The sequence below is a fragment of the Hyperolius riggenbachi genome, chromosome 6 (assembly GCF_040937935.1).
Source record: "Hyperolius riggenbachi isolate aHypRig1 chromosome 6, aHypRig1.pri, whole genome shotgun sequence".
NCBI lineage: Eukaryota > Metazoa > Chordata > Amphibia > Anura > Hyperoliidae > Hyperolius > Hyperolius riggenbachi.
Genome location: NC_090651.1, coordinates 292,564,371 through 292,590,264, shown reverse-complemented (window position 1 = coordinate 292,590,264; position 25,894 = coordinate 292,564,371). Strand labels below are relative to the sequence as shown.

Here is a 25,894-nt window from a genome sequence, read left to right as displayed (position 1 = left end):
CTCATCTGTGACTGTGTGTGTGTGCAGTGGACTAGAGCTCCCCAGAACACCCTCTGCGCACCTCACTGCCATGTCTTCAAGATGTTCTTGGTGGACCTCCTGCAATTCAAATTCCTGCGCACATTGCTCAGGGATTTGGGTGTCTTCGTCTTCGCCTTGCATTTCAGTGCGTGGTGCATTTACCTCGCACAATGGTTGTGAATCCGGGCACAACATTTCTGGCTGTTCCATTGTTTGTAAGGGTAGGAGTGGGAATAGCTCCTCCGAAGAGGCCATTGTGTCCGGAAATAATTGTTCGGACTGGTTATTCGGCCATTGTGTGCATGGTGTAGCTGCTGGTTGTGTCACCGTTGTGCCCACTGGCTCCTTGTAACTGGCAGAGGACCTCGTGCGTGACAACAAGGATGTGCTGGTGCTGCTGCTGCTTAACCCGCTGCTGGACACTTGAGAGGTCATCCAATTCATTATCCGTTCCTGCTCTTGTGGATCAGTGAGGGTTGTTTGTCTGGCACACATGGGTGGTATTGAGTCGGTTTTCTTAGGTGCTCCACTGCGGCCTCTACGTGAACCGTCAGGGGAAACACCTCTTCCCTTGCCCCTCCCTCTTTCACTGGATTTCTTCATTATGGTTGTACTGATCCCAGCAGTACACGCACACTGACTGGCAGTACAGTGGCAATAGACAATGCTATATAGTATGTTATAAACTGGTGATGGACGGAAGTACTACTGATCCCAGCAGTACAGTGGCAATAGAAGACAATGCTATATACTATGTTATACACTGGTGATGGACGGAAGTACTACTGATCCCAGCAGTACAGTGGCAATAGAAGACAGTGCTATATACTATGTTATACACTGGTGATGGACAGAAGTACTACTGATTCCAGCAGTACAGTGGCAATAGAAGACAGTGCTATATACTATATTATACACTGGTGATGGACGGAAGTACTACTGATCCCAGCAGTACAGTGGCAATAGAAGACAATGCTATATACTATGTTATACATTGGTGATGGACGGAAGTACTACTGATCCCAGCAGTACAAGCTGACTGGCAGAACACTGGCAATAGAAGACAATGCTATATACTATGTTATACACTGGTGATGGACGGAAGTACTACTGATCCCAGCAGTACAGTGGCAATAGAAGACAGTGCTATATACTATGTTATACACTGGTGATGGACGGAAGTACTACTGATTCCAGCAGTACAGTGGCAATAGAAGACAGTGCTATATACTATGTTATACACTGGTGATGGACGGAAGTACTACTGATCCCAGCAGTACAGTGGCAATAGAAGACAATGCTATATACTATGTTATACACTGGTGATGGACGGAAGTACTACTGATCCCAGCAGTACAAGCTGACTGGCAGTACAGTGGCAATAGAAGACAATGCTATATACTATGTTATACACTGGTGATGGACGGAAGTACTACTGATCCCAGCAGTACAGTGGCAATAGAAGACAGTGCTATATACTATGTTATACACTGGTGATGGACGGAAGTACTACTGATTCCAGCAGTACAGTGGCAATAGAAGACAGTGCTATATACTATGTTATACACTAGTGATGGAAGGAAGTACTACTGATCCCAGCAGTACAGTGGCAATAGAAGACAATGCTATATATTATATTATACACTGGTGATGGACGGAAGCACTACTGATCCCAGCAGTACAAGCTGACTGGCAGTACAGTGGCAATAGAAGACAATGCTATATACTATGTTATACACTGGTGATGGACGGAAGTACTACTGATCCCAGCAGTACAGTGGCAATAGAAGACAGTGCTATATACTATATTATACACTGGTGATGGACGGATGTACTACTGATCCCAGCAGTACACGCTGACCGGCAGTACAGTGGCAATAGAAGACAATGCTATATACTATGCTATATACTGGTGATGGACGGAAGTACTACTGATCCCAGCAGTAAACGCACGCTGAGCTGACTGGCACTACAGTGCAGTGGCAAATATAGTATAGGAGGCTGGGGGGCCCTGGCTAGCCTAGCTGGTGAGAGAGAGTCTAACCTGCCTGCCTACCCAAAGCTAAACCCAAACGCAAGTGGCGGAGAAATGACGCGGTTCGGGTATTTATTTACCCGAACCACGTGACCCGCTCGGCCAATCGCAGCACAAGCCGTGTGTTCGTGCCCGAACCACGTGACCCGCTCGGCCAATCACAGCGCGAACCAAACGTTCGGGGAACGTTCGGCCATGAGCTGTCAGGCCGAACATACGTTCGACCGCATGGCCGAACACATGGCCGAACACCACGAGGTGTCCGGCGAAGCCCGAATCGAACTCGAACAGCCCGAAATCCGGGCGAACCCGAACAGTTGCGAACACTGTTCGCCCAACACTAGTTGATAGCTGTGGGTGTCATGTGTGTCTGTGGGTGGTAGTGTTGGCGGCAGTCACACAGGGGTCAGGAGGCTTGCTGTACTAAAGTATAGCAAGCCCCAGCAAAGCATCTTCAGGGAGGATTCCTGTTTTTTAAAGGACCAATTAGGAGAACCGCTGACATTTAAAGATGCTTTGCCTGGGCTTGCTATAGTTTAGTATATCGTGAGTGCCAGTGGCAGGAAGCGAGGTGTGTAGCAAGGGCATGAAGATCTTTATTCAAGACGTTAAAGGATATTGGCGTGGGAATGCAATTAACTGCTAAAGTTGATGGTATTGACTTTAAAGTACACGGCATAATTCTATGGAATTCTGCATTGCAAATTCTGAATTCTGATGCTGATGCCGATGCAAAACTTGAAATTCAGAAATCAGTTGCTCATCCCAAGTGGGTATTAGATTGGGAGCGCCTATGAGGGACAGTTAACGACAGGACTACATACACTGCATAAACCAATTCAAATGTATATGAGACATTTATTATCCCAGTTTGGCAAAAAGGATTTGTGAGATTTTTGCAATTCAACCGGAAGTTGAACGAAAATGTGGCAGCAACGATTTTTCTCACTCCTACTCATGTCATCTAGTTGTATATTATCCGAAGACTTTAGTGTGAACCAGATATATTTAGAGCTACAGACTCAAAGCCATGGAAACTGACAGCTGGCCCTCATAGAACAATGTAATGTTGACAACTGGAGGTTTATCTTAAAGAGAACCCGAGGTGGGATTTAATGATGTAGTGGGGGCACAGAGGCTGGTTGTGCACACTATCACCAGCCTATGTTGCCCCATGGTGTGCCCCCAGGACCCCCCTGCGCTCTGCTATCCCCAGCGCCGTGCTAACAAGGCTGTTTACATGTAACTGTCTATCAGCGCCGCTCCCCCGCCTTCTCTGTATCGGCGCTACCCGCCCGCGTCCCTTTCCTCCATTCAGAGGGAGGGAAGGGACGCGGGCGGGTAGCGCCAATACAGAGGAGGCGGGGGAGCGGTGCTGATAGACAGTTACATGTAAACAGCCTTGTTAGCACGGCGCTGGGGATAGCAGAGCGTAAGCGTTTTTGCAGAGCGCTTCCGTCTTTTGTTCTTGAAAAAAAATCCGGAAACAATAAATACAATGTATTTTTTTAAAAAAAAGCGCTCACGCAATCGCTTGCCAAAGCAATTTTGTGAGCGTTTTGCATTTTTCCTATACCTTTCATTGAGGCAAATCGCCTCAAAAATGGCTCAAGCACTGCTTTTCAAAGCAGATTGCAAACAAACCGCTCTGATATGAACTCTCTCATAGAGAATCAGGGTGATTTTGAAAATTGCCCGCCCTTAAAATTTAACAAAAACACCTATAATGTGAACAAGGCCTTAAGGGTGATTTTAGAGATGAGATAGAAATTTACATTTCCGGCAAACACAATGTTTTTTGCAAGATACACATTTTCACAAAACTTGAAAAAGTGGTGTATGCACTAAACTGCATTAAGCAGAAGTACATTTCTACATTTACACACAATTGTACATTTACACATAATGAACAGAGCATAATTCATTGTATGTGATGTATTGCATTCTGCTCTACTCATCCTGTGGTAATACTTAACCCCCTTGGCAGTAATCCAGAGCTGAGCTTGGGCTGAGATATATATATATATATATAGATAGATAGATAGATAGATAGATAGATAGATATAGATAGATAGATATATACAGAGTGATGCGAAAGTTTGGACAACTTTGTTAATTGTCATGATTTTCCTATATAAATCGTTGGTTGTTACGATAAAAAATGTCAGTTAAATATATAATATAGGAGACACACAGTGATATTTGAGAAGTGAAATGAAGTTCATTGGATTTACAGAAAGTGTGCAATAATTGTTTAACCACTTCTCTACCACATGTTTTTTCCCCTTCAAAATCTCTTCCCATTCATTCGGTAATAACTTTATCACTAATTATCACACTGAAATGATCTATACATTATTTTTTGAGGGAAAAACTAGGCTTTCTTTGGGAAGTACTTTATGCTAAGAATTATATTATTTTATATGTATTTGACAGGGAAGAAGAAGAAAAAAAAGAAAAAAAAATCACCATTTCTCAGCTTTCAGCCATTGTAGTTTAAAAATAAAATGTGCTATTGTAGATAAAACAGACACATTTTATTTGCCCATTTGTCCCGGTTATTACAATGTTTAAATTGTTTCCCTAGTACAAAGTATGGCGATAATATTTTATTTTGGGTTAGGGGTGAAGGAGTTTCAAAAATAAGGAAAACGTATTTAATGTTCCTATGGTAAGTGAATAATAGTGTATTTGGAAGTAGTTTTACTTTTTGGCCACAAGATGGTGCTATACGTACTCAGTTTTCTAAAAATAGAAAACAGAAATAAATATTTACATGTGTTTATAGGTGTTTGTAAACAAGGACGTAGAAAAGCGTGGCAGAAGTTGCTAAGTGGTTAAACAAGATTAGGCAGGTGCATACATTTGGGCACTGTTGTCATTTTATTGATTCCAAAACCTTTAGAACTAATTATTGGAACTCAAATTGGCTTGGTAAGCTCAGTGACCCTTGACCTACATACACAGGTGAATCCAATTAAGAGAAAGGGGGACATATGCAATTCTTTTTTTACCTGAGTTTTCTCCTAGGAGAAAATATTCATCTTCTCTTTAAATTAACTTTTCAGCATGTTACAATTGAAAAAAGTACTCAAAAGTTGTTGAAAAAGAACTATCACATGTATTTAGAGTATTTTCGTGCTTACTGGTGGTTTATAATGTATTTTATGACAAGTTGTAAAAATGTCACCCAGGAGAAAACTCAAAAGAAAAAGTGAATTGCATATGGGCCTGAGAGTGTTGTCTTATCACTCCAGGCCTTAAGTTATCACCTCTGTAGGTATTCTCACATGCAGTAGATAGTGAGGGGATGAGCGCACACAGGCAGGATGTAGCTCTACCCCTTCTGCTGCAAGGGTGATTACAGCTAGCCTGTATAAGACAGCCAGGGAAGGAGAGAAAAGGGCTGTGTGTGTCATGCAGTTACATTAGTTATGTAAATTAAAATAGATAGGTAATATAATCTCTTACCTACCCTGTTTTAAAAGAATTTGAACATTTTGTGATTTCATGGGGGCAGCCATCTTTTTGGTTGAAAGGAGGTGATAGGGAGCATGAGACACAGTTCCAACTGTCCTGTGTCCTGATCACCCCTCCCAGCTGCACGCGCTAGGCAATGAGAACAACATCAGAAAACCCATCATGCTTTGGACAGTATCAAGGGAAAAATGCCCGAGCAGATTTCTTTGATGGGGCGGAACTTAGCTTCTGTGCAGCTAAAAATGAGGCTTGGGTAAGAAAAACAAAGTTCTGATGCTGTGAACCTGTTAAAGAAACACCAAGCCATTTTCAGTACTGCTGAGTAGATTTTAGTCTGGAGGTTCACTTTAAAGACAAAACATTTGACACAGCGAATTGCGACGGCTCTGAGCAAGGGTCTCTCCAGCTTCTCCTACCTTTCTCCTGGCATTTCAGAGAGCCCTCTTATTTTTCAGTGCCATTGTGTGCCTTACACACTTCTTGTTGCGCCGCTGTGCGCATCTGTGCATTTCCTGTTACTGTGCACATTCATTTTTTTTAGTGTCACTCACTTTGTTTTCAACTTCTCTGGCCTACCACCCCTCACAATTGCTCTAAACCCACAGCTGAACTCTGGTCCCCTACCTCTCGTGTCCCTACCTCTCCCTCTAGATTGTAAGCCTTTGGGCAGGGTCCTCCTCCTTTTGTGTCCTACCTGATCATGCACCTCCATTACTGTGCACCCATGCTATGCATTTGAAGAAACCTAACTTGCCTAATCTCCATGCTCCCCTCCAGTGACTGACTAAGCATTACCTTGTACTCATACTGTGCTGTGTGATCTGGCTTTCTTGTATTCCTGTATTGTCATATTGCTGTTTGTCACCCCAAAATATTGTCTGTAACCTAAATTAATGTCCAGCGCTGCGTAATATGTTGGCGCTTTATGAATACAATAAATAATAATAATAACTTACCTGATTGTTTATTCTCATGGTGTCAGTCTTTGCCTTTCATCTCCCACAAATCACTCACGTGGATTTTGTTTCTCTTTTGGGGCTCACACTCTTTATTTGTTGTGCATTATTGACCATTTAGTGGCGTTCATTACTGCTGACCTGCCCTATTTGTTTACACATTATTGCATTGGTCAGGAGTCACTGAGTTTATCTATTGTTGTCATATTCAAGGCAGCCCTGCTCATTGTTCATTTTAATTGTTTTTAATTGTTTTGCTCATTTTTGTACCAAATAAGACTCATTTTTGTATATCCTATCTAATAATATCCCTGTATCCCTGCGTCATCCTGTCCCTGTGTCCGTGTGTTGCGCTACTGCGCATGTGCAGGACAGACAGCTGTTGGGACAGGAGAACGGGGCCAGTGAGCTGGGCGGACAGGTGTGTGAGCACATGTGTGCGGCAGACGGGTGCGGAGGACTGGTGTGCGGAGAGAACGGGTGCACGCACATGGCCACTTACTGGCGGCAGCGGTGGCAGAATGAAAAGACCTAGAGCCCATTTTTAAACGGGCTTAGGTCAACTACTTTCTAAATGATTGCAGTGGTGCATTCACTATAGGATCTACTGTTCTTTGGTTTTACTCCTCTCACATTATCTCCGGGGTGGAGATTATACAGAATAGCTTATCCAGCACGCCTGTACTCTCTCCCTCCATAATGTGTGTGTGGTGTCTCTGGCTTTTATTGCACCCTGTATAACAGCAGCGAACAATGGTGACAAAGGCTACAAAGCTGGAGACACCACACACACACACAGCAGGGAGGGAGAGAGTACAGGTGCACTGGATGGGCTGCCCTGTATATTTCCTCCCTGGAGACAGATGTGAGAGGAGGACACAGGGGGCAAGGGGCAGGGGAAGGATCCGGGTACCGCAGATGCCGATGGTGAAACTTTTGCAGTCTGCCTTCAGGAAGTGGCCGGCCAGGTCCTGTCATTTCCCATTCTGGCTGGCCAAAATCCCAAAAAATTGCACAGTTTTTGGCCACAGTAGCTGGTTACTTTGCATATTGGCTAGCCAGAACCCCAAGTGGCCAGGCTGTTCTAGTGCTTTCCAATTTGATGCGTTTAAATTTCAATACACCTGTGACGTAGTAAGTCAACACCATGTTTATTATGTCCTAATGCAATGTTTTTTATGTGTGAAATACTGTTGTCATATCTATGTTATATATGGTTTTATCTGTGTATTCTGAACGCCCATTTTTTGTTTGTTTTAAAGCATTATACTTGACCCGAGGAAGCGGTTAAAGCCGCGAAACGCATTGTCTGCAGTGCTTGTAGTCCTAATAAATTCTTCTTTTATTATACACCAGCGCAAGTCTCCTTGTTTAATGTAGGCAAGAAGCTTTCATTTTTTCTGTGTGATATCTATACCGGCGACGGTATCCAGGGGCGCCTCCTAAGTTGCTTTTAGGCTTTGGTTTCTGGCTGTAACATATTCAGATTTGGCCTGAAGTTATGTTTTATGTTGGATTCTTGCTTCTAGTAGTCGTTATTAAGCAATGCAAGTATTATTCTACCCTGCTGAATTTGACCTGCCTAATATTATTGTATGCAGCTTCACAGCAAGTGTTCAAATGTTATGTTATTCATATTCGGTGCATTTAACTGGACTGCAAACGGCAAGCATTTTTTAAAAATTTTGGATACAGTGAGGACTCCTTCACTTTCAGTCTTCCTTGCACAAAATACTTTCTTGTGAAATAAACTTTCCACTTTCCAACTTTGATGTTCATTCTTCATCCAGTCCTATGCAGGATGCATTGACAATTTGTTTCATTTACTCGAGAATCAAAGTAATCCAGAAAACCGGGCACTATGAATGAGGGCACATGGGGGCATATAGTCATTTTAGTTTGAGCAAACCTGTTTTTTTTTGGGTTAAAAAAGAAAATCAACTGCTAAAAATCATGTGAAATATGTGGAAATGTAAAAGCGTATTTTACCACGGGGTCCAAGAAGACTAGCCACAATTTTTATGTTTTTGTTTTCGAGTGCGCATTTTGCTACAATTATGGTTGCAATCGATGGTCATGATTGCGATTCCAGACTTGGAAAAAAAAAGCAACAGGAAAATTTTAGAGTTGGGAGGTAACAAAGCAAATCACATAGCACTGCATTTGCTATGCGATTTGCATGTGCCCCCATTCATTTAACCTAATTGCAACTACAGCAGGCACTACGTTTCTGATTAGGTTAAAAATAGAAAAAAACAAGATTAGGTTAAAAAGAGATAGCACCACTCTGTACAGGGCAGCACCCTTACTATGTAAATCACAGTGCCCTTGAGCTTGACAAAATGCATGGGATTCAACAATTCTATTGAAGCGCATGCATTGTGGAAGGGTCCTTACTGACATTATTCAGTAATGATTGGCTTGGTTTGGTGAGTGAATTATTACCATAAGCAGCCCCCCAAATAGTACCTGTAAGTGGCATGGTAGTTACCTCTAAAGATACAGATACAAAAAAGTAATATAACACACATAGGGCTTAATTCACTAAACCGTGATAACTCAAATATCACACCTTATCAAAGATCACACCTTATGAAAAGATATCACACCTTCTCAAAGATATCACACCTTCTCAAAGTTAACACGCCTTATCAGAGTCGCATAGCGAGCACTACAAACTTATGCCTGCTAATCGGCAATGGCACTCATCCTGCCCTGAGCCCCTGTGGGTTTGTAGCGCTGGCTATGCTACTCTGATAAGGTGTGTTCACTTTGATAAGGTGTGATATCTTTTCATAAGGTGTCATATATTTTCATAAGGTGTGATATCTTTGATAAGGTGTGATATTTGAGTTATCATGGTTTAGTCAATCAAGCCCATAGTTACAAAAAAAAAAAAAACCTTTTGGTAAAACATTTGGAAAAGAGATATGGGATTTTTCTTTGGAAAATTAATTTTCTGTGAAACATCAACTTATCCCCAGTGGCTATTGTCCATTCAGAATCATACCACACAGATCAGCAATAATGATATTTCTTTGAGCTTTTATTTTTTTTTAGCATTGTGAAATACAGTGTTTTGCTCATAAGCCACAAGCAATAATTTTTCCAATACATCAAAGTGTCTGAAATTCATTCTGCCTGTGTTGCTCAGTGGAAGCCAATCAGATTCTGTACAGGACTGGATGCAATCAGTGGCAATGGGGCACAGTTCTGAAAAGACATTTTGATGATTGAGGTCTACTGTGTGTAGCTTGTACTTCATGGATTTGTTTCACATAATGCAGAGCATGAGTATTTATGGTGCCCATCAACAGTGCGATTTTTAGTAAGTGATCATATTTTAGATGAGATCATTAAGATCAAAAGAAAAAAAATCATATTCAATCGATCCACAGCATTAAAGAATCCAAACTATTCCCAATCATAAAACCAGTTGCAATTGTATCTATGAAAAAATCCACCACGCTAATCAATCAGTTTTTTGAACCCACTGGGGACCGCGCAGCTCTAGCCCCATAAAAACCAAAGCCTTTTTTTCTTTGTGATCACTATGATTGGCTCACAGTAATGACAGGGTCAGAAGCATGTGATAAAGCCAGTGTAATAAAATCTACGCCATATCAGGCTTAAAGAGGAACTGTAACCAAGGATTGAACTTCATCCCAATCAGTAGCTGATACTCCCCTTCCCATGAGAAATCTTTTCCTTTTCTCGAATAGATCATCAGGGGGTCTGTATGGCTGATATTGTGGTGAAACCCCCCCCCCCCCACAATGTGATGTCAGGACCTAGGTCCTGACAGTTTCCTGTCTGTAAACCTTGTTGCATTGTGGGAAATAACAACTGTTTCCAACTGCCAAGCAACCAGTATCTCCCTCTGTGCATATGTATATCTATAAAAAGAAAATAACCTTTTAGCCTATCACATTGTTAGTGGGTGTGATTATAGATTTGTCATGTCTGCCAGTAGTAAAGATGATTATGTGCAGGCTGATTGTGGATCAAATAATATGAACAAATTACATGGCGAATATTAATCATTTCTTGATCTTTCTTCTATTTTTTTTTACCTTTTCAATAAAGTTCCTCTTTAAGCAGTCACACTTGCAGCGTACATTTTACTATGGGTGATCTCAATGTAATTAAGAAAACGAACGATGATGCAATCAAGCATTCAGTATTGTAAATACGATTGTTCACTAAAATTGCACAGTTTATGGGCACTGTATGTCAACACTGCTGTATCTTTACAGCGTCCTTTGCATCACACTATGTTTATATGGTATGAATGAAACTTGTGCACTTATCCTCTTGTCTTGGGTCATCCAGTAAAGTTTACTATTAAACTTACAATACTTCTGCTGCCTTTGGCAACAAAAGCTGCTTCTCTCAACTTCTGTCTCCTTTAAGGAGCCATCTACTCTAGATATTATTTCAAGTAAAGCACAAGTTAAACAAAAATCAATAATTGTTCCTTTGCATAAACAAATCTCACAATCTTCTATGCTTTTACAGGGGTTTTAATAAGTGTTAATCACCTTCTGCAAGGGGTACATGCTGGTGGTGGCTACAGTTGATAATTGCTATCCCTGGCTGTGGTGACACCATAAGAAAACTGCAGTGATCCTGCTTCCTCTGGTGTCACTGCAGTGAATGCTCACTGCTGGCCATTGTGGTCAGCCAATGAGATGTACTGGAGATGGATCATCCACTGCTATCAGCATTGTGTAATCCACTCACTCAGGTGACTGGCAGCCCTGTTTCTTGCTGCATAGCACTTACAGACACGACTTCACTGTCCACACTTGCACCCCACGGCTTTGCATTAGAATAAAGACTGCTGAGATGTGTAGTTACAGAGACACACTGACATACTACACACCTGTGTTGTTTGTCTTTACAGCAATTTCTCCTCCTGCCTGGAAACCTTTTAATGGAATGTTTGAGCAAAGCCTTGTGGGATGCCATTTTCAAGCATCTTTCCAAATATTAACAATATGCTTTTTTGTTTAAAACTAAGGTTCTTCTTCCTAAATACATTTATTACGGGCCTGCAAATTTGTAAAAATTACTGTAAAAGTCACGATGTACTGACACAACCAAAAATATTCACAGCCCTGTATCGACTAAAACTATCATCTCATTGGTTGTTACGAGTGACAGAACATTACAAATATTTAGGCTATTTTCTTAAACCTCAAATCCAGGCAAAAAGGGTTTTCTAATTCTGACAATACAGAGTAAATTGTTATCATCTGTGCAGAAACTCCTTGACTGGTTGATATCAAATAATACTTCTTTTAAAACCTGGTTATGAGTCTCTTCATCATCTACTTCCTGCTCCATAGACTTCCATAGCTATGGGCTCTAAACCTATCAGATCGTTTAGTCTGTGCCCCGCCCCCTTGCAGTCTGAATAGCATGATGAATCAGAACCAATCAGCAATAGCCCTAGCCATAAAGTTGTGTGTTAACCGATTTAGCTCTGCTGTTTCAAATCACTTGAAAAATAATTATTTGGGTGTTCTGCTTACTAAGCTATCAGCTGGGTCACTCAGACCTGTGACTGGAATTGAGATTTAAATAAGCCAATTAAGTGGAACTTGGGAACAGTATTACAAGTTTTCAATTGTGTATTAAAATCCTAAAGAACCCATATGTAATCATATCACTGTATGAGAGTGAAAATGGAAAACACCTTATAAAATAATATATACAGTAAACTTTGAACTGTTGCAAATAACACATGTAAAGGAATCAGATTCTCCTATATTAACTTCCACTTAGCTAAGATTACCACTACTGACAGCTTCTGATCATCAAAGACATGAATTAACACACCATTTTCCATAATTTTCTAATGGTTGTCATAGAATAACACCTGTCACCAGATGTGATGTGACCGGATGTGCCATTCACAAATTGCTATGGAAATGGTGATAATAGAAAATGTTTAATGTAATTCAATTTTAAATGTAACACAGATTCTGTTTCAATGCTACATTTTCTAATTCACAGTTTTTGCATAAGACAATGTTGATTTTCAGATATTAGGCGCTAGTATTTGTGGAATTGGGTAAGGTATTTACTGTGTCTTTGGCCATTTCATACAATGTTTTCTGATTTGGAGCCATGAGTTCACACAATACCGAAAACTCCAGATCACTAACCAACTCTAGTGCAGCCAATATAGTGTCTACAGGAAGCAGCTGAGACCAATTCTTTCACATACTCACCTATCATACGACCTGAGTTTTGACCACACATTCCACCCCGTGTACCCCGGCTAGCAAAAGCTAGTAAAAGAAAGATTATCTTACTTTTTTGTTACCCTAGGAGTGAGCTCTAGTTGGTTTCTTTTGTCCTTTGCCATTTATTGATTACCACTGTTCCACCATTAAGTCAATCATTCTGTTAATACTTAAGTCTGGAGAGTCAAAAATGTCAGTTGAAAATATGCTTGAACCTACGGGACTGCTAGGACCAAAGTTTGACGTAGATCCTGAGGTCAATGCTTCCAGCCAGTCTGCAGGATCAAATGCAGCGCGAGTTGAAGAGGAGGAGGAGGAGGAGGACAAAGGGGACATGTTGATTTCCGGATGATCAGGTGAAGATGGAATTTCAATCTGATCAGGAGAGAAGATGACAGAGAAGTTGTCTTGACCACTCAAGAAGTCGTAGTTCCCCGACACAGGAAATTCCAGAATTGTAGAACTGGGCATCACAGGTGGAGGTTGTGCATCTAAGCAGCAATGACCCTGCTTTGTAAAATTCGGGACTGCAGAAGCAGATTGTAGATCTGATTCCGTTTTCATGCTTTCCGCTATGTCGATGTCACTATCAACATGCATTAATTCATCTACAATAGAAAAAAAATTAAATTAAATTAAAAGTCCAATTAAAATTCATTGGCCCATTTGCAATTCACTTTTTCTCCTGAGTTTTCTCTAAGGAGATATTTTCACAACTTGTCATAAAATGCATTTTAAGCAAACAGCAAGAAATGAAATACTCAAAATAAATTGTATAGTACTTTTTCACCAACTTTTGGGTACATTTTCATTTGTAAAAAGCTGAAAAGTTAATTTAAAGAGAAGATGAAAATTATTTCCTAGGAGATAACTCAGGTGAAAAAGTTAATTGCATATGGGCCATTATGCATTACAATAGTTGCCAAGGGAAAAGTACACTGGCCGTGAGATCGAAATGGTTTTGCATGATATGCATATAATATACATTTATAGGTTATACTTGAACCATACAATTATGCAAGGATGGCTGCATTTTATAACTGGAGGAGGGCAGTTAAAGAGAACCCGAGGTGGGGTTCTCACAACGAAATCCACATACAGAGGCTGGGTCTGCCTATAGAGCCCAGCCTCTGTTGCTAATCAGATCCCCCCGAAATCCCCCCTGTGCTCGGCAATACCCCATAAATGAAAGCCGCGCTGCCGACACGCAGCGTGTCAGCAGCGGCTGTGTTTACCTTTAGAACGTCAGTCTCCGCTCTCCCAGCCTCCTGCATCGCTTCGGTCCCCGCCTGCGTCCCTTCCCTCCCCGCTGATTGGAGGGAAGGGATGCGGGCGGGGACAGAGCTCTGCAGGAGGCGGGGGGAGCGGCGAGACTGACGTTAGAAAGGTAAACACAGCCGCACAATGCGGCTGTAATTTATGGGGTCTGGCTGAGCACAGGGGGGATTTTGGGGGGATCTGATTAGCAACAGAGGCTGGGCTCTATAGGCAGACCCAGCCTCTGTATGTGGATTTCGTTGTGAGAACTTCGCCTCGGGTTCTCTTTAAGGTTTGCCGTGATGGAGGGGAGTGGTTAAGCTTATCTGTGGGAGGTGGTTAAGGCTAGCTGTGGGCGGGTGGTTAAGGCTAGTCATGTGGGGAGGGTGGTTAAGGTTAGCCTTGGGGGGTTGGGAGGCAGTTAAGGTTAGACATCGGTAGAGGGAGGGTTCAGTGTGAGAATAGGGTTAGTGTTAGCTCTTATTGGCGAGAAAAAAATTTTCACCTTCATTGAGCGCCTTTTTTTTCCCCTGCACCCTTTTTGCATAGATGTCATACGATACCTATTGTTATTATTATTATTTATATAAATCAGTGAATAATACAATCTTACCAAAAGAGCAGGTTACTTGAATACACTGCTGCCAAATCACTTTGATATTAGTTTAAACAATTCATAGAGAACTATTTCTTAATTGTTTAATATGAATTTACATTGTCTTTACCTTTTTAATTTTATGACTTGTAATAACTGTTTTATGAACAATTTTGGGCTTGTTCTATTATGTGAAGTTTTAAAATGCTGCTATACATTTCTTATTTATGGCCTTCCTCTGATGAATTAAGAACAAATTTAACTAATTATGAATTGGATACGCTGTTTTAAAAATGAAAATTCTATATTAGAATTATTGATTTGTTTTTTTTAACATAGATTGCTATTCCTAACATTATTATTGCAAATTTCCTTCTGTTTTAAGAAGGCAATTACACCAAGCTTTGCTTTTTTAGTAGGAGGGCTTTTTGGTTCCTTTTATCCCCCTATACATTCCTAGTAGTTTGGGTCACCCTGAGATGCTTAGTTACTCTGTTGTACCCATTCAAGCCCTATTTCATACAGCCTTATCAATCCCTGCCATGTACTGATGAGGACCAAAAGTCAGAAACAGGCTGTTTACATGTGGGTTTGATATGGCTGTGTAAAACTTAAAGCTATAGGCTTGCTATACACCAGCGGTTCTGGATGCTTGCTTGGCTTAACAAGGGTGAAAAGGGATAATTTGCATATTTAGTAGTAGTGAATTGTGGGTAACCACAAATGTTCATTTATAACTTAATTATTGCAAATTTCCTTCTGTTTTAAGAAGGCAATTACACCAAGTTTTGCTTTTTTAGTAGGAGGGCTTTTTGGTTCCTTTTATCCCCCTATACATTCCTAGTAGTTTGGGTCACCCTGAGCCGCTTGGTTACTCTATTCCTAACATTAAAATGTAAAAATAGAAATTATATATCATATTTGATAAACATTATTGCTCCTAAAGTGTGTGTGTATATGAAGTAACCAGCAGCTCTAACAGCATCTGCCAGACTGTAGTTATTTTAAAATGTTTTTGTTCAGTTCAGGGTTGCTCTAAAGCAGGGCTTCCCAACCCTGTCCTCAAACAGTGCATGTTTTGTGGAAATCCACAGAAGTAGTTAATCTGCTAAGAAGACATTAGGGGCCTGAGCCCACTGACGCAGTTGTGTCCGCTTTTCAGTTACACACTAATGTTACAGATGCTGAAAAGCGGGCAGAAGCGGACACAACTGCATTAATGGGCTTAGGCCCTAATAACATCACCTCAGTCACCTGTGCATGTTTGTGATTCTCTACAAAACAAGTACTGTTGGTAGCACTTGGGGACAGGGTTGGGAAGCCCTGCTCTAAAGCATCTGGCCAAGCCTCATAAAATGTGCCATATAATAATGTCAACAATTATCTTCTATAGGTATTTGATATTCTTCAGGTTAACTTTTCTTCCCTCACATTACTTTATTCTTTAAAGAGGAACTGTCGCGAAAATCTTAAAATTTAAAACACATACAAATAAGAAGTACATTTCTCCCAGAGTAAAATGAGCCATAAATTACTTTTCTCCTATGTTGCTGTCACTTACAGTAGGTAGTAGAAATCTTACATAACCGACAGGTTTAAGGCTAGTCCATCTCTTCATGGAGGATTCCTAGCATGGCCTTTATTCTTTATAAAGACATTACCTGAAAATGATTAATACAAAGAAGCCGGCCAGCCCTCCTTGCTCGCTGCACACTATTTTGGCAGTTGGATGCATGCAGCAACTGCCATTCACTAAATGCTTTAAAGTAAATAAAATAAAGAAAACCCTGAAACACCCCCCCCCCCCCCATGAGAAGATGGGCTAGTCCAAAATCTGTCGGTTCTGACAGATTTCTACTGCTTACTGTAAGTGACAGCAACATAGGAGAAAAGTAATTTATGGCTCATTTTACTCTGGGAGAAATGTACTTCTTATTTGTATGTGTTTTACATTTTAAGATTTTCGTGACAGTTCCTCTTTAAGTATTTTATCTCAATTTGGGTGACTCTTTAATTGTTATCAGTATTCCAGAAATAGGCTGATGATTTCCTGTAGCAATTGTGCGTGGTCTCAATACTTTCACATCTCAAGCCTCCCAGTTAGGCCACTAAAGTGTACCCGAGGCGGTTTTTAATATAAAAAAGGGACACAGAGGCATATTCCCACCTGCAGGACATGGCTCTGTGTGCCCTCCGCGCCCCTGTCAGATCCCTTTGCCATGCTGCCCAATCCCCCCCCCCCCCACCAAATCTGCTGACAGCTTGTTGGCAAACTAATGGGGAAGATACGTGCCCACCCTAAGAGCCTTTTTTACTGCCCTCTGCCTGTTCCCACCTCTCCACCGCCCCTTCCAATGTCAATCAGTGCTCTGTGCTCTCAGAGGAGAGCAGGGCTGCATCTGTAGCATTGTGACCCCAGAGGTCACAGAACAGAAAGTGAAGGATTGTATCACATAGGAGCAGTGGGGAGAGGCAGTAATGGACACTACCTGACCCATCCTCCACCTCACCCTCCTCCTTCCTCTGGATCAGGTAGTGTACTTTTTTGTGACAGGCTTGGAGTCTCTTTAATGAGATGGGTGGAATCACTGATTATCAGGGAGCCTCAGGCATAAAACTCTTTTTTACATCACACTTTGACTGCATCTGTCTATATGGGCCATGTTCTGTAAACATCAGGTAAAGTTTCCATGCACAGAAGCACACAGCAATTTTAAAGTTTCTTACCCTGACTACTTAGCACACATTGTGTAGTTAGCACAACCCACTTTACCTAGGAAATGCGAGCACTGCTTGTGCTACGCAAGAAGCGCACTGTGTGTTCCCAAAGCAACACTTGTGTTACCTAGGTAATGCGTGTATCACATGCTGTGTAGATCTCTTAAACATTTTTATCATATAATTTTCATATTATTACTTTAAATTAAGAATTTAATTTCACAACCCATTTTTGCTACTCCGGTTTGTAACAGATATGCTTTAAGTACCCAGTCTCAAACTGAACCTGTCAAGAAGAAGGAATGAGCTCAGTCTTTGGTACTTCTATATTCTAAATTCTGGCATTCCAGACTATTCCCGAAGCAAATGTGTCAATACATTCAGTATAAGTGTTGCTTTTCTTGTAAACTAACCTGTGTGTAGTAGCGGCTCTTCCAATATGTCTTCAATTGACTGTGTAAGAGCCATCTGGGGAAAAACAGATAATATACTTAAAACAAAATTTGAAGTACTGTACATACTCAAGTATAAGTCTAGAAATTTAGGTCTGATTCGCTTCATAAAAGTATAGGGGTCGACTTATACACGAGTCACTGACGGCACTGATCACAGACTGATGTGTGTACTAATAGTGACATTCCCATTTGCAGCAATTTACCTAGTGATAAGTGATACTTTGAGGAAAGGAAATGCCAAGAAAACATAGATCTGAAAGTCCTGGCTAGTGGCCGCAACAATTGCCAAGGAAAGGGACCGGAGGGAAATACTGGGCTGCATAAAAGGAAGTGAATAATTTCAGCACTTGGGGCCCTGGAGGGAGGTATTGGCTACACTTAAGGGACAGGTGGGGTTAATGGCTGCAATACTGTATGCAGTGCAGTCATTAAGCCCTCCTGAGCCCCAAGTGCAGCCATTAACTTTGCTGGGTAGACTTATACTTGAGTCAATAAAAAATTCCAGCTTAAGAGGATTGAATATTGGAGTCGACCTATACACGAGGTCGACTTGTATTCGAGTATATACGGTACACATAAACAAAATAATTCCATTCATTGCCAGGTCACCTTAGTACAGTGCTTTTGGACATAAAGTGTTCTTTTACCTAAATGTGCCTAAAATTTCTTAAAGAGGAACTACAGTGAAAATAACGCAATTTATAAAATTGCTTATTTATTTAACAATATACAACATTCATATATTTTTATAATTAGAGTTTTGTCAGGGAAAAAGTTAAGATTAGGCACAAGATTCTGGTAAAGGCTTTGGGTGGCATATTTGCTAAGGGGTTCAAGGTTCAAATTGGTGTTAGGTACAGGAGAGTAGGGTTGTGTGACTGTATGGGGATTAATGCCAGGGTAGGTCAGGAGGGATTAGGAAAATATAAAGGTATTAAGCGAATCAGTGTTAAACGTAGTGATGAGCATTAATTTTGTATAATCATAATTTCGCATCATAATTCACAATTACACTGTGAAATTGTAATGCGAAATTTTGTGAAAAATAGTAATTCATTTTGTTTGTAACCATAATCAGGAACCGTCATTTCGGATAATTTTGGCTTAATTTCATGCCAATTTTAGCAGTCAATACAAACAAAACAAACAAAACAAACACAGAACATTTATATCGCGCTTTTCTCCTGGCGGACTCAAAGCGCCAGAGCTGCAGCCACTGGGACGCGCTCTATAGGCAGTAGCAGTGTTAGGGAGACTTGCCCAAGGTCTCCTACGGAATAGGTGCTGGCTTACTGAACAGGCAGAGCCACAGGCAGAGCCACCACACATGGTACCATCATCAAAATTGCTTTGTATGCCAATGGGAGTAGTGGAAACAAGTCAACATTTTTCTAATTTTTTCTAATTTTTCTGAGTTTAAAAACCATTTTTCCCTTGGATCCTTTTGGTGACAATAGCATGTATGGGGGTTTGTTATTAACCACTAAAGTCGGCAGGAAATTATGCAAAATTACAAATAGATTACATGAAATGAATTGAATGTCCAAACTGTAATTACGTAAGGCCATAATTGCAAAAATGGACACGAAATTTCATGTATTCGTAATGAGCAGATTACGATCATCATTAGTTGTGTTAACTGTGATTTCCAGCATCAAGAGAGCTCAGTACTGGTAAGTAAAACCAAAATGTTTCAAAACACTCAATGCTGCTATGGCTCACATACCTGTGCCTTTTGTATAGCTTCCTGTAGTTCTTCTTCAAAGGAGCGAGGCTTCTGAATTGGACTTTCAGGACTCGCCGTAATCTGCATTGGAAGCTCAAAATCCTGTCCTATCACATCACACGTAGGAGGCTGGAAGAGCTGAGAAATGAAAATTCATCGTAAGTTATGGTAGGTCATTTCATTGCTGAGTAAAAGATGTCTACCCTGAGACTCCAATATAGCAAGTGGGAGAGACTGCCTACACTCAGTATTTCTAGAGGTTACAAGCTCACTCTGCAACAGATCAGGTCGCCTACTCGCCTGTTGCAAAACTAAAGCTTTGGAATGTTTTGTTACAAGATTTTGTAGTGAAAGCTCTATTGATGAAACACATAACTCATCATTGAAGGATGGTAATTAATATCTACACACACAACTAGTTACAACCCAACTTAGCACTAAACAGAACACGGCAAATCGTAATAGCAGCCAGGATGATAAATTAATTTAACTACTTGCCGACCGCGTCACGCCGATGGCCGTAAAGTCCTTGGTCTCTTATTTGCAGGAGATCGCACGCAGACTGCGTGCACATCTCCTGCTTGGTGGGCGGAGCTGAGCTCCGCCTTCAGTCTCCGAGCGGCAATTGACGCTCGGGAGACTGTTAGACGGCTAAACCGCCGTCTAATTAACATGTACAGTGCTGCGATCAGCAGCAGCACTGTACAGGGGACAGCCGTGTGGCACAGATGTCCCCCTGGGGGACTCAAAAGCGATCCGCTGTGATAGGCAGACGAGGGGAGAGAGGGAGGGTAATTTGCATATTTAAAAAAAAAATCATCATCAAAAAAGAGACAGTAAATATTTATTTAAAAAAAACAATCAAACCTGGGGGTGATCAGACCCCACCAACAGAGAGGTCTGTTGGTGGGGGGGAAAGGGGGGGGGATCACTTGTGTTGTGTCGTGCGGCCCTGCAGCTTGGCCTTAACGCTGCAGTGGCCTATTTCACACACATTAGCCTGGTCTTTAGGGGGGGTAAAGCCTGTGGTCCTGAAGAGGTTAAATGGTGTATAGGTGGACAGATTCTCTTTTTCATATACCGCATGTGCTTACCATTGCCATATAACATGATTTCTGACTTCATTGACTCAGTTGTTCGTCATGTCCATCAGGAGTAACCATGTGACACCAAAGTAGCAGAAACAATAGATTCCAGACTACATTGCACAGAATCTCTTTATTACAGTAGAAACTGTGCATTTATACAAAATAATCAAGATAGGTTGTTCGATCGCTCCACTACTTACACCTGTTAAAACACCAGGGAGTCAACCAGTCAGCACCTGGGCCCAGAGAAGGTGCAGACAAACATACTCAAAGTAGAAAATGACCGGGTCTCGACCAAAATCCAGGTTGAGACCCGGTCATTTTCTTCTTTGAGTACATTTACACAAACAGACAGGATGTTTGGTTAGAAAGAAGTAAGTGGTGAGCAAATGTAGGAACTCAGATTTGAAAGCAGCCGCAAAAGGCAATATGCAGTTAAGTCCATAAATATTTGGGCAGAGACCAGTTTTTTCTTATTTTGGTTCTGTACATTACCACAATGAATTTTAAATGAAACAACTCAGATGCAGTTGTGTTAAAAAATGTTTTAGGTGCCTCACATTTTTATGTAATCATACTCTGGACTCATCGCTGCAAGACGAGAATGCTAACCACTACGCCACTCAGAGGCGTATCTAGGGATAACAGCGCCTATGGCAAGCATTGAAATTGCGCCCCCCCCCCCAGATGTTGAAAATACTATGGAGCAGCACTATATGCGGATTCGCAGTCATTTTTTGGAAGATGACGACACTGAAGTACGTGATGACAAATAAGCAAAGCGCGCACTGTTCTCCCGCAATAGTCGATGTTCTTTTGGCCGATCCACATAACCTAGAACCTGGACATACTGTGCTGTGTATGCATAGTATGTCCTCCTCCAATGTGCCCTCGCCGAATGATGTCACTGTATAGGAGTACGCTCGCAAACCGCGCTCCACTGCAGTGAGAGTACACGCAGGACAGGAGTGCGCATGCTCCTGTATAATGACATCATTCATGCACAGGGGAGAAGGACATACTATGCATACACAGTATGTCCGGGTCCTGTGAGTTGCCCAAAAGAACATTGATTATTGCAGGAGAACAGCAAGTGAGGGACAGAAAAAGAAAGTGATATTTGCTTATACCACCCTACCCTAACCACATCATATGCCTATTTAACCAGAGTCTTTTGGCTCTGGTATCCAATTTGATTAGTGGTCAGTGGTTAATCAATCAATCAATCAATCAATCAATCAATCAATCGTTATTAGCTTATAATATTTTACATTTTACTTCTGCCACCAGCCAGGTGTGATCTGCCCAATGCCTCACAGACACAATGTGCACACTCACCGCCAGCGCTATTGTATAGGTCCGCCGCCCGCAGGAGGAGAGGAGAGGCCAAGGGATTCTGTGACATTTACTGCTGTGACGGTGACCTGCCGTGCAGTGCCCCCCACGTGTCACCTAACCGCCTGGTGCCAGCTACATCCACGCACTATTTCCTGCTAGTGAGTCTCCCCTCCCACCTCCATTACATATGCGGCCAATCAGGAGCGGGAACGAGAATACAAGGCAGCAAGCAGTGCCGCAGTTGCTATGGTGACCAGAGACGCTGCGGGGACCTCCGTCCCACAGTGTTTTTGGTCGCCATAGCAACGCTGACGCCTTCTCGCTGCCTTGTATCCTCGAATCCGATCCCCCTCCTGATTGGCCGCATATGTAATGGGGGTGGGAGGGGAGACTCACTAGCAGGAAATAGTGCGTGGATGTAGCTGGCACCAGGCGGTTAGGTGACACGTGGGGAGCACTGCACGGCAGGTCACCGTCACAGCAGTAAATGTCACAGAATCCCTCGTCCTCTCCTCTCCTCCTGCGGGCAGCGGGCAGGCGGCGGACCTATACAATAGCGCTGGCGGTGAGCCAGCTAATACAGGAGTGATTCATTGCTTGTTGAGGACGCGCCCCCCCACAAGGGGGCGCCTATAGCAGGTGCCCTATATGCACCCCTATAAATACGCGTCTGACGCCACTGTGCTACCCACTGTACTGTAATTAGCTGATATAATGAATAAGTCTATTCAATCAACATATGCACCATGCATAAATAATTAATCTTATAGATATGTAAAATGTACTTACCATGTAGTTTTCAGTAATGTCTGGACTCATCAGTGGCTCTTGAACAGGTGGTGGTAACTCTGGTCTGTCATTACTTAGTCTATATAAAAACTGTGGTTCTTCAGCTTGTGCTTTTGCGCATGAAGTTACAGACTCGTCAGTCTCTGTCTTGATGGTAATTCTGGGGTTCAGCTTCTCGTTCTTTCGTCGATTTTTTAAACGTTTGTGCATCTCTAGTTCAACACGAAGGTCCTCTGCCTGCTTTTGTTCCTGAAGTAATTTCCACGTTAGATTTTCAATTACCCTTTGTTTCTCGAGAAGAACCTGATCATCATCTATTCCTTGCATCGGCACGTCCTTGTCTTGAATTCCTGCCTGTGTCTCAGGGTTTTCTGGGACACCGATGGATATTTCTGATGCCTCCGGAAGACCCTCCACAGGAGCTGGAGGGGGGGAGGTCTGAAATGTGCAGAGAGTGGTGGTACCGGTGTCACATGCAGAAGGATTTGTAAAGGTTGGAATTTCAATTATTGGGGTTAACAACCCTGCACTTTGGATGGGGGCTGGAATGGTCTTGGTACGAGGAATCTGGTATGGCCTAAGGCGTTCCAGTAAGGCTGGTTTGGTGCCTGACACAGGAAGTCCTCTTTTTCGCAGATGTTGACGGAGCTCTGACACCTTGGATAAATATACAATAAATAATTAATGGCTGTTGGTGACTTTTAAGTAAAAGTTATAGCTGTTCATAAAATTAACTTCACTATTATAGGTACAGTACAGGTGACAATGACCTGTAATGCTACACTTGATCAACTGGCACAATCTCTACAAATCCACAGTTTTATCCAATAGTCTTAGCTAGAAAATACTTCCCAGGACAATTTTTGCATTCCTTGTTAGGAAATATAGGACAATAATATTTCATTATTAGGCAAAAAAAAAAGTAAAAATTAATAGCAGGGCCTATGATTGACATCGGGGCTATTTCGGGACACTTTGGTGCTATAGGCATGGTACCTTTTCCCTCTTCCAGTCTTCCAGTGAACTGGAAGATCATCACCTGCATTAGTTTTGCAGGCACCAATAACATTCATAGGTTATAGCCAAAATAATACTGTTTCTCAAAATACTGTAGGTGTATAAAACATACACAGATTACCACACCTCACGGCACAAACTCACGGTTAGTGGTTTATAAGCTAAAAAACTCACTGAACTCACATAACAAACCTTTCCTATAATTGTTATAAGGGTTTCCACAGTCCTACCTTATGTGTCCCCCCACTCTTTAGATTGCAAGCCTTGGCAGGGCCTCCCCCTCCCTTAGTGTGTCCTTCTTAATTTTACTACCCCGGCAATTACACCCTTCTCATGGACTAACTCGTACTTGTTTTGCCGGGTCTCTGGAAACCGCATTTTATAACCTTGTGCTATGTTGTATAACCGTTTTTCTACCTCTCTGTCTGTCACCCCTTGTTGCAATGTATGTATCCCTATTTATTGTCCAGCGCTGCGTAATATGTTGGCGCTTTATAAATACAATAAATAATAATAATAATAAAGGGTTGTTTAGATATTTTATAAAAACATACTGTTTAGGTACAGCCTGGATTTTTACAGGTAGAAAATCCAGAAGCGTTGCCACAGTACAGAGCAAACAAAACAATTACAGTTCAATTTGCACATTAGTAGCACCTGCCATATTAATGTTATGCTATTTAGGCCTTCTTTGTTTGGCTAATCAACAGTGCCCATTTAGGTGTTAAAATTAGTATTTATCTCTTTATTAATGGAACTTGCAATTGTGTATAACAATTACATGAAGTGCCGTGTACTATGAATAGCTCCTCCCCAGGTGTCACACTAGGAATTTGCTTGGTTTGCCTATACTCAAAAACAACCTTGATTGACATAGCACTTAATCTTAAACGGCCACCCGACATCTCTAATGATCATTTCAATTCACGATAATATGAAGTGTGTACATAGCTGTACAGTATTCATTTTCTAATTAATAAGCAAGGTGGAAGCAGAGCTGGGACAAGGTCCTCCAGCACCCAAGGCTAAGACACCAAAGTGCGCCCCTCCATCCCTCCCACCCCAGCTGTCACGCACTGATTGCTATTAGACTAAGAGGGCCACAGGGCCCACAACCTCCCCAACACCTTAATATCTAGTTATCTGGCTTGCAGTCACTGCTACCGTATGTATCCCCTTTTCTTATTTCTTTCTGCTTCAAACACAATTAGGAATGACAGCTGAATGAATTGTGCGCTCCCTCCTACATTGCGCCTTGAGGATGGAGCCTCTCCAGCCTATGCCTCGGCCCGGCCCTGGGTGGAAGACATTTGCTAAGTAACCCCTATAAGTATTTAGAAAAACTGGAAATAAACTAACAATGTACTTCTTATTTTGTCTTATTGCACATTCCAGAGCATGATTACATTTTAAGATAAAGTAACTTAAAGCAGTCCAGTCTCACTCACTGTTAGATCATCCAGGTTTGCTGGCAACAGTTCTGGCTTCAGATGAGAGGTTGCGTTTGAATTTGGTGCAGTTGCTATGGCTGTACCAGAAGGGGGAGCAATGTTTATAGTGGGAGTACCAGCAGGTGCAGCTCCTGTGAAGCTGATCACCTGATCTGCTGAGATACTGTGAAAACAAAAAAAAAATAAGTCAAAGACTATTGATTGATATTTGTTGTCTGAAAATAATATACCATAAAAGTGAAACCGAGGATTCTCCTAATAGAGATAATTGATTGACTACCTGGCAGCCAGTGGGTGGACTGTCTGGACGCAGAAGGTTTGGTTCTGTTGTTGATTTAGGATTTGCAGCTGAAGGAAGATCTGTTGCTGTTGCAGCAAACGAGAATAGGCAGCATCCATTGCAACCGGTGACCTGTCCGCCTTCTGGTCCGGTGGAATGTATTGATGATATTTGAGCTTCTTAACCTTTGGTTTAGCATCTTTGGGCTTCTTTTGCCTTTGGCTTTTTCCCATGTCAGAAGGCTTCGTTGGGACCTGAAAGTATCAACACAAAGTTGTGTTTAAAGAAAACCTGAATTGAAAATTAAAAGTCAAAATAAGCATACACAAGTCATACTTACCTTCCATGTAGTCTACTCCTCAGTGTCTTTCTCCTGTCCCACGTCCTGTCTGTTCACTGTGATCAAGGAAATTTTCTGTCCTCCATTTTGAAAA

At 41.7% G+C, this 25,894-nt stretch overlaps 1 protein-coding gene across 2 annotated transcripts in view; it reads right to left on the bottom strand.

The window, feature by feature from the left end:
- Nucleotides 1-12,848: 12,848 nt before the first annotated feature.
- LOC137521603 (myocardin-like) overlaps nt 12,849-25,894 on the bottom strand; it is a 74,101-nt gene continuing 61,055 nt past the window's right edge. For both annotated transcript variants that reach the window (XM_068241067.1, XM_068241068.1), the window contains exons 8-13: nt 25,461-25,714; nt 25,178-25,343; nt 22,713-23,369; nt 19,498-19,635; nt 17,730-17,784; nt 12,849-13,354 (exon numbers count right to left, since the gene is read on the bottom strand). In XM_068241067.1, the coding sequence (XP_068097168.1) occupies nt 12,876-13,354; nt 17,730-17,784; nt 19,498-19,635; nt 22,713-23,369; nt 25,178-25,343; nt 25,461-25,714 (1,749 nt within the window). In that variant the 3' untranslated portion in view covers nt 12,849-12,875. The remainder of the gene's footprint in view (nt 13,355-17,729; nt 17,785-19,497; nt 19,636-22,712; nt 23,370-25,177; nt 25,344-25,460; nt 25,715-25,894) is intronic.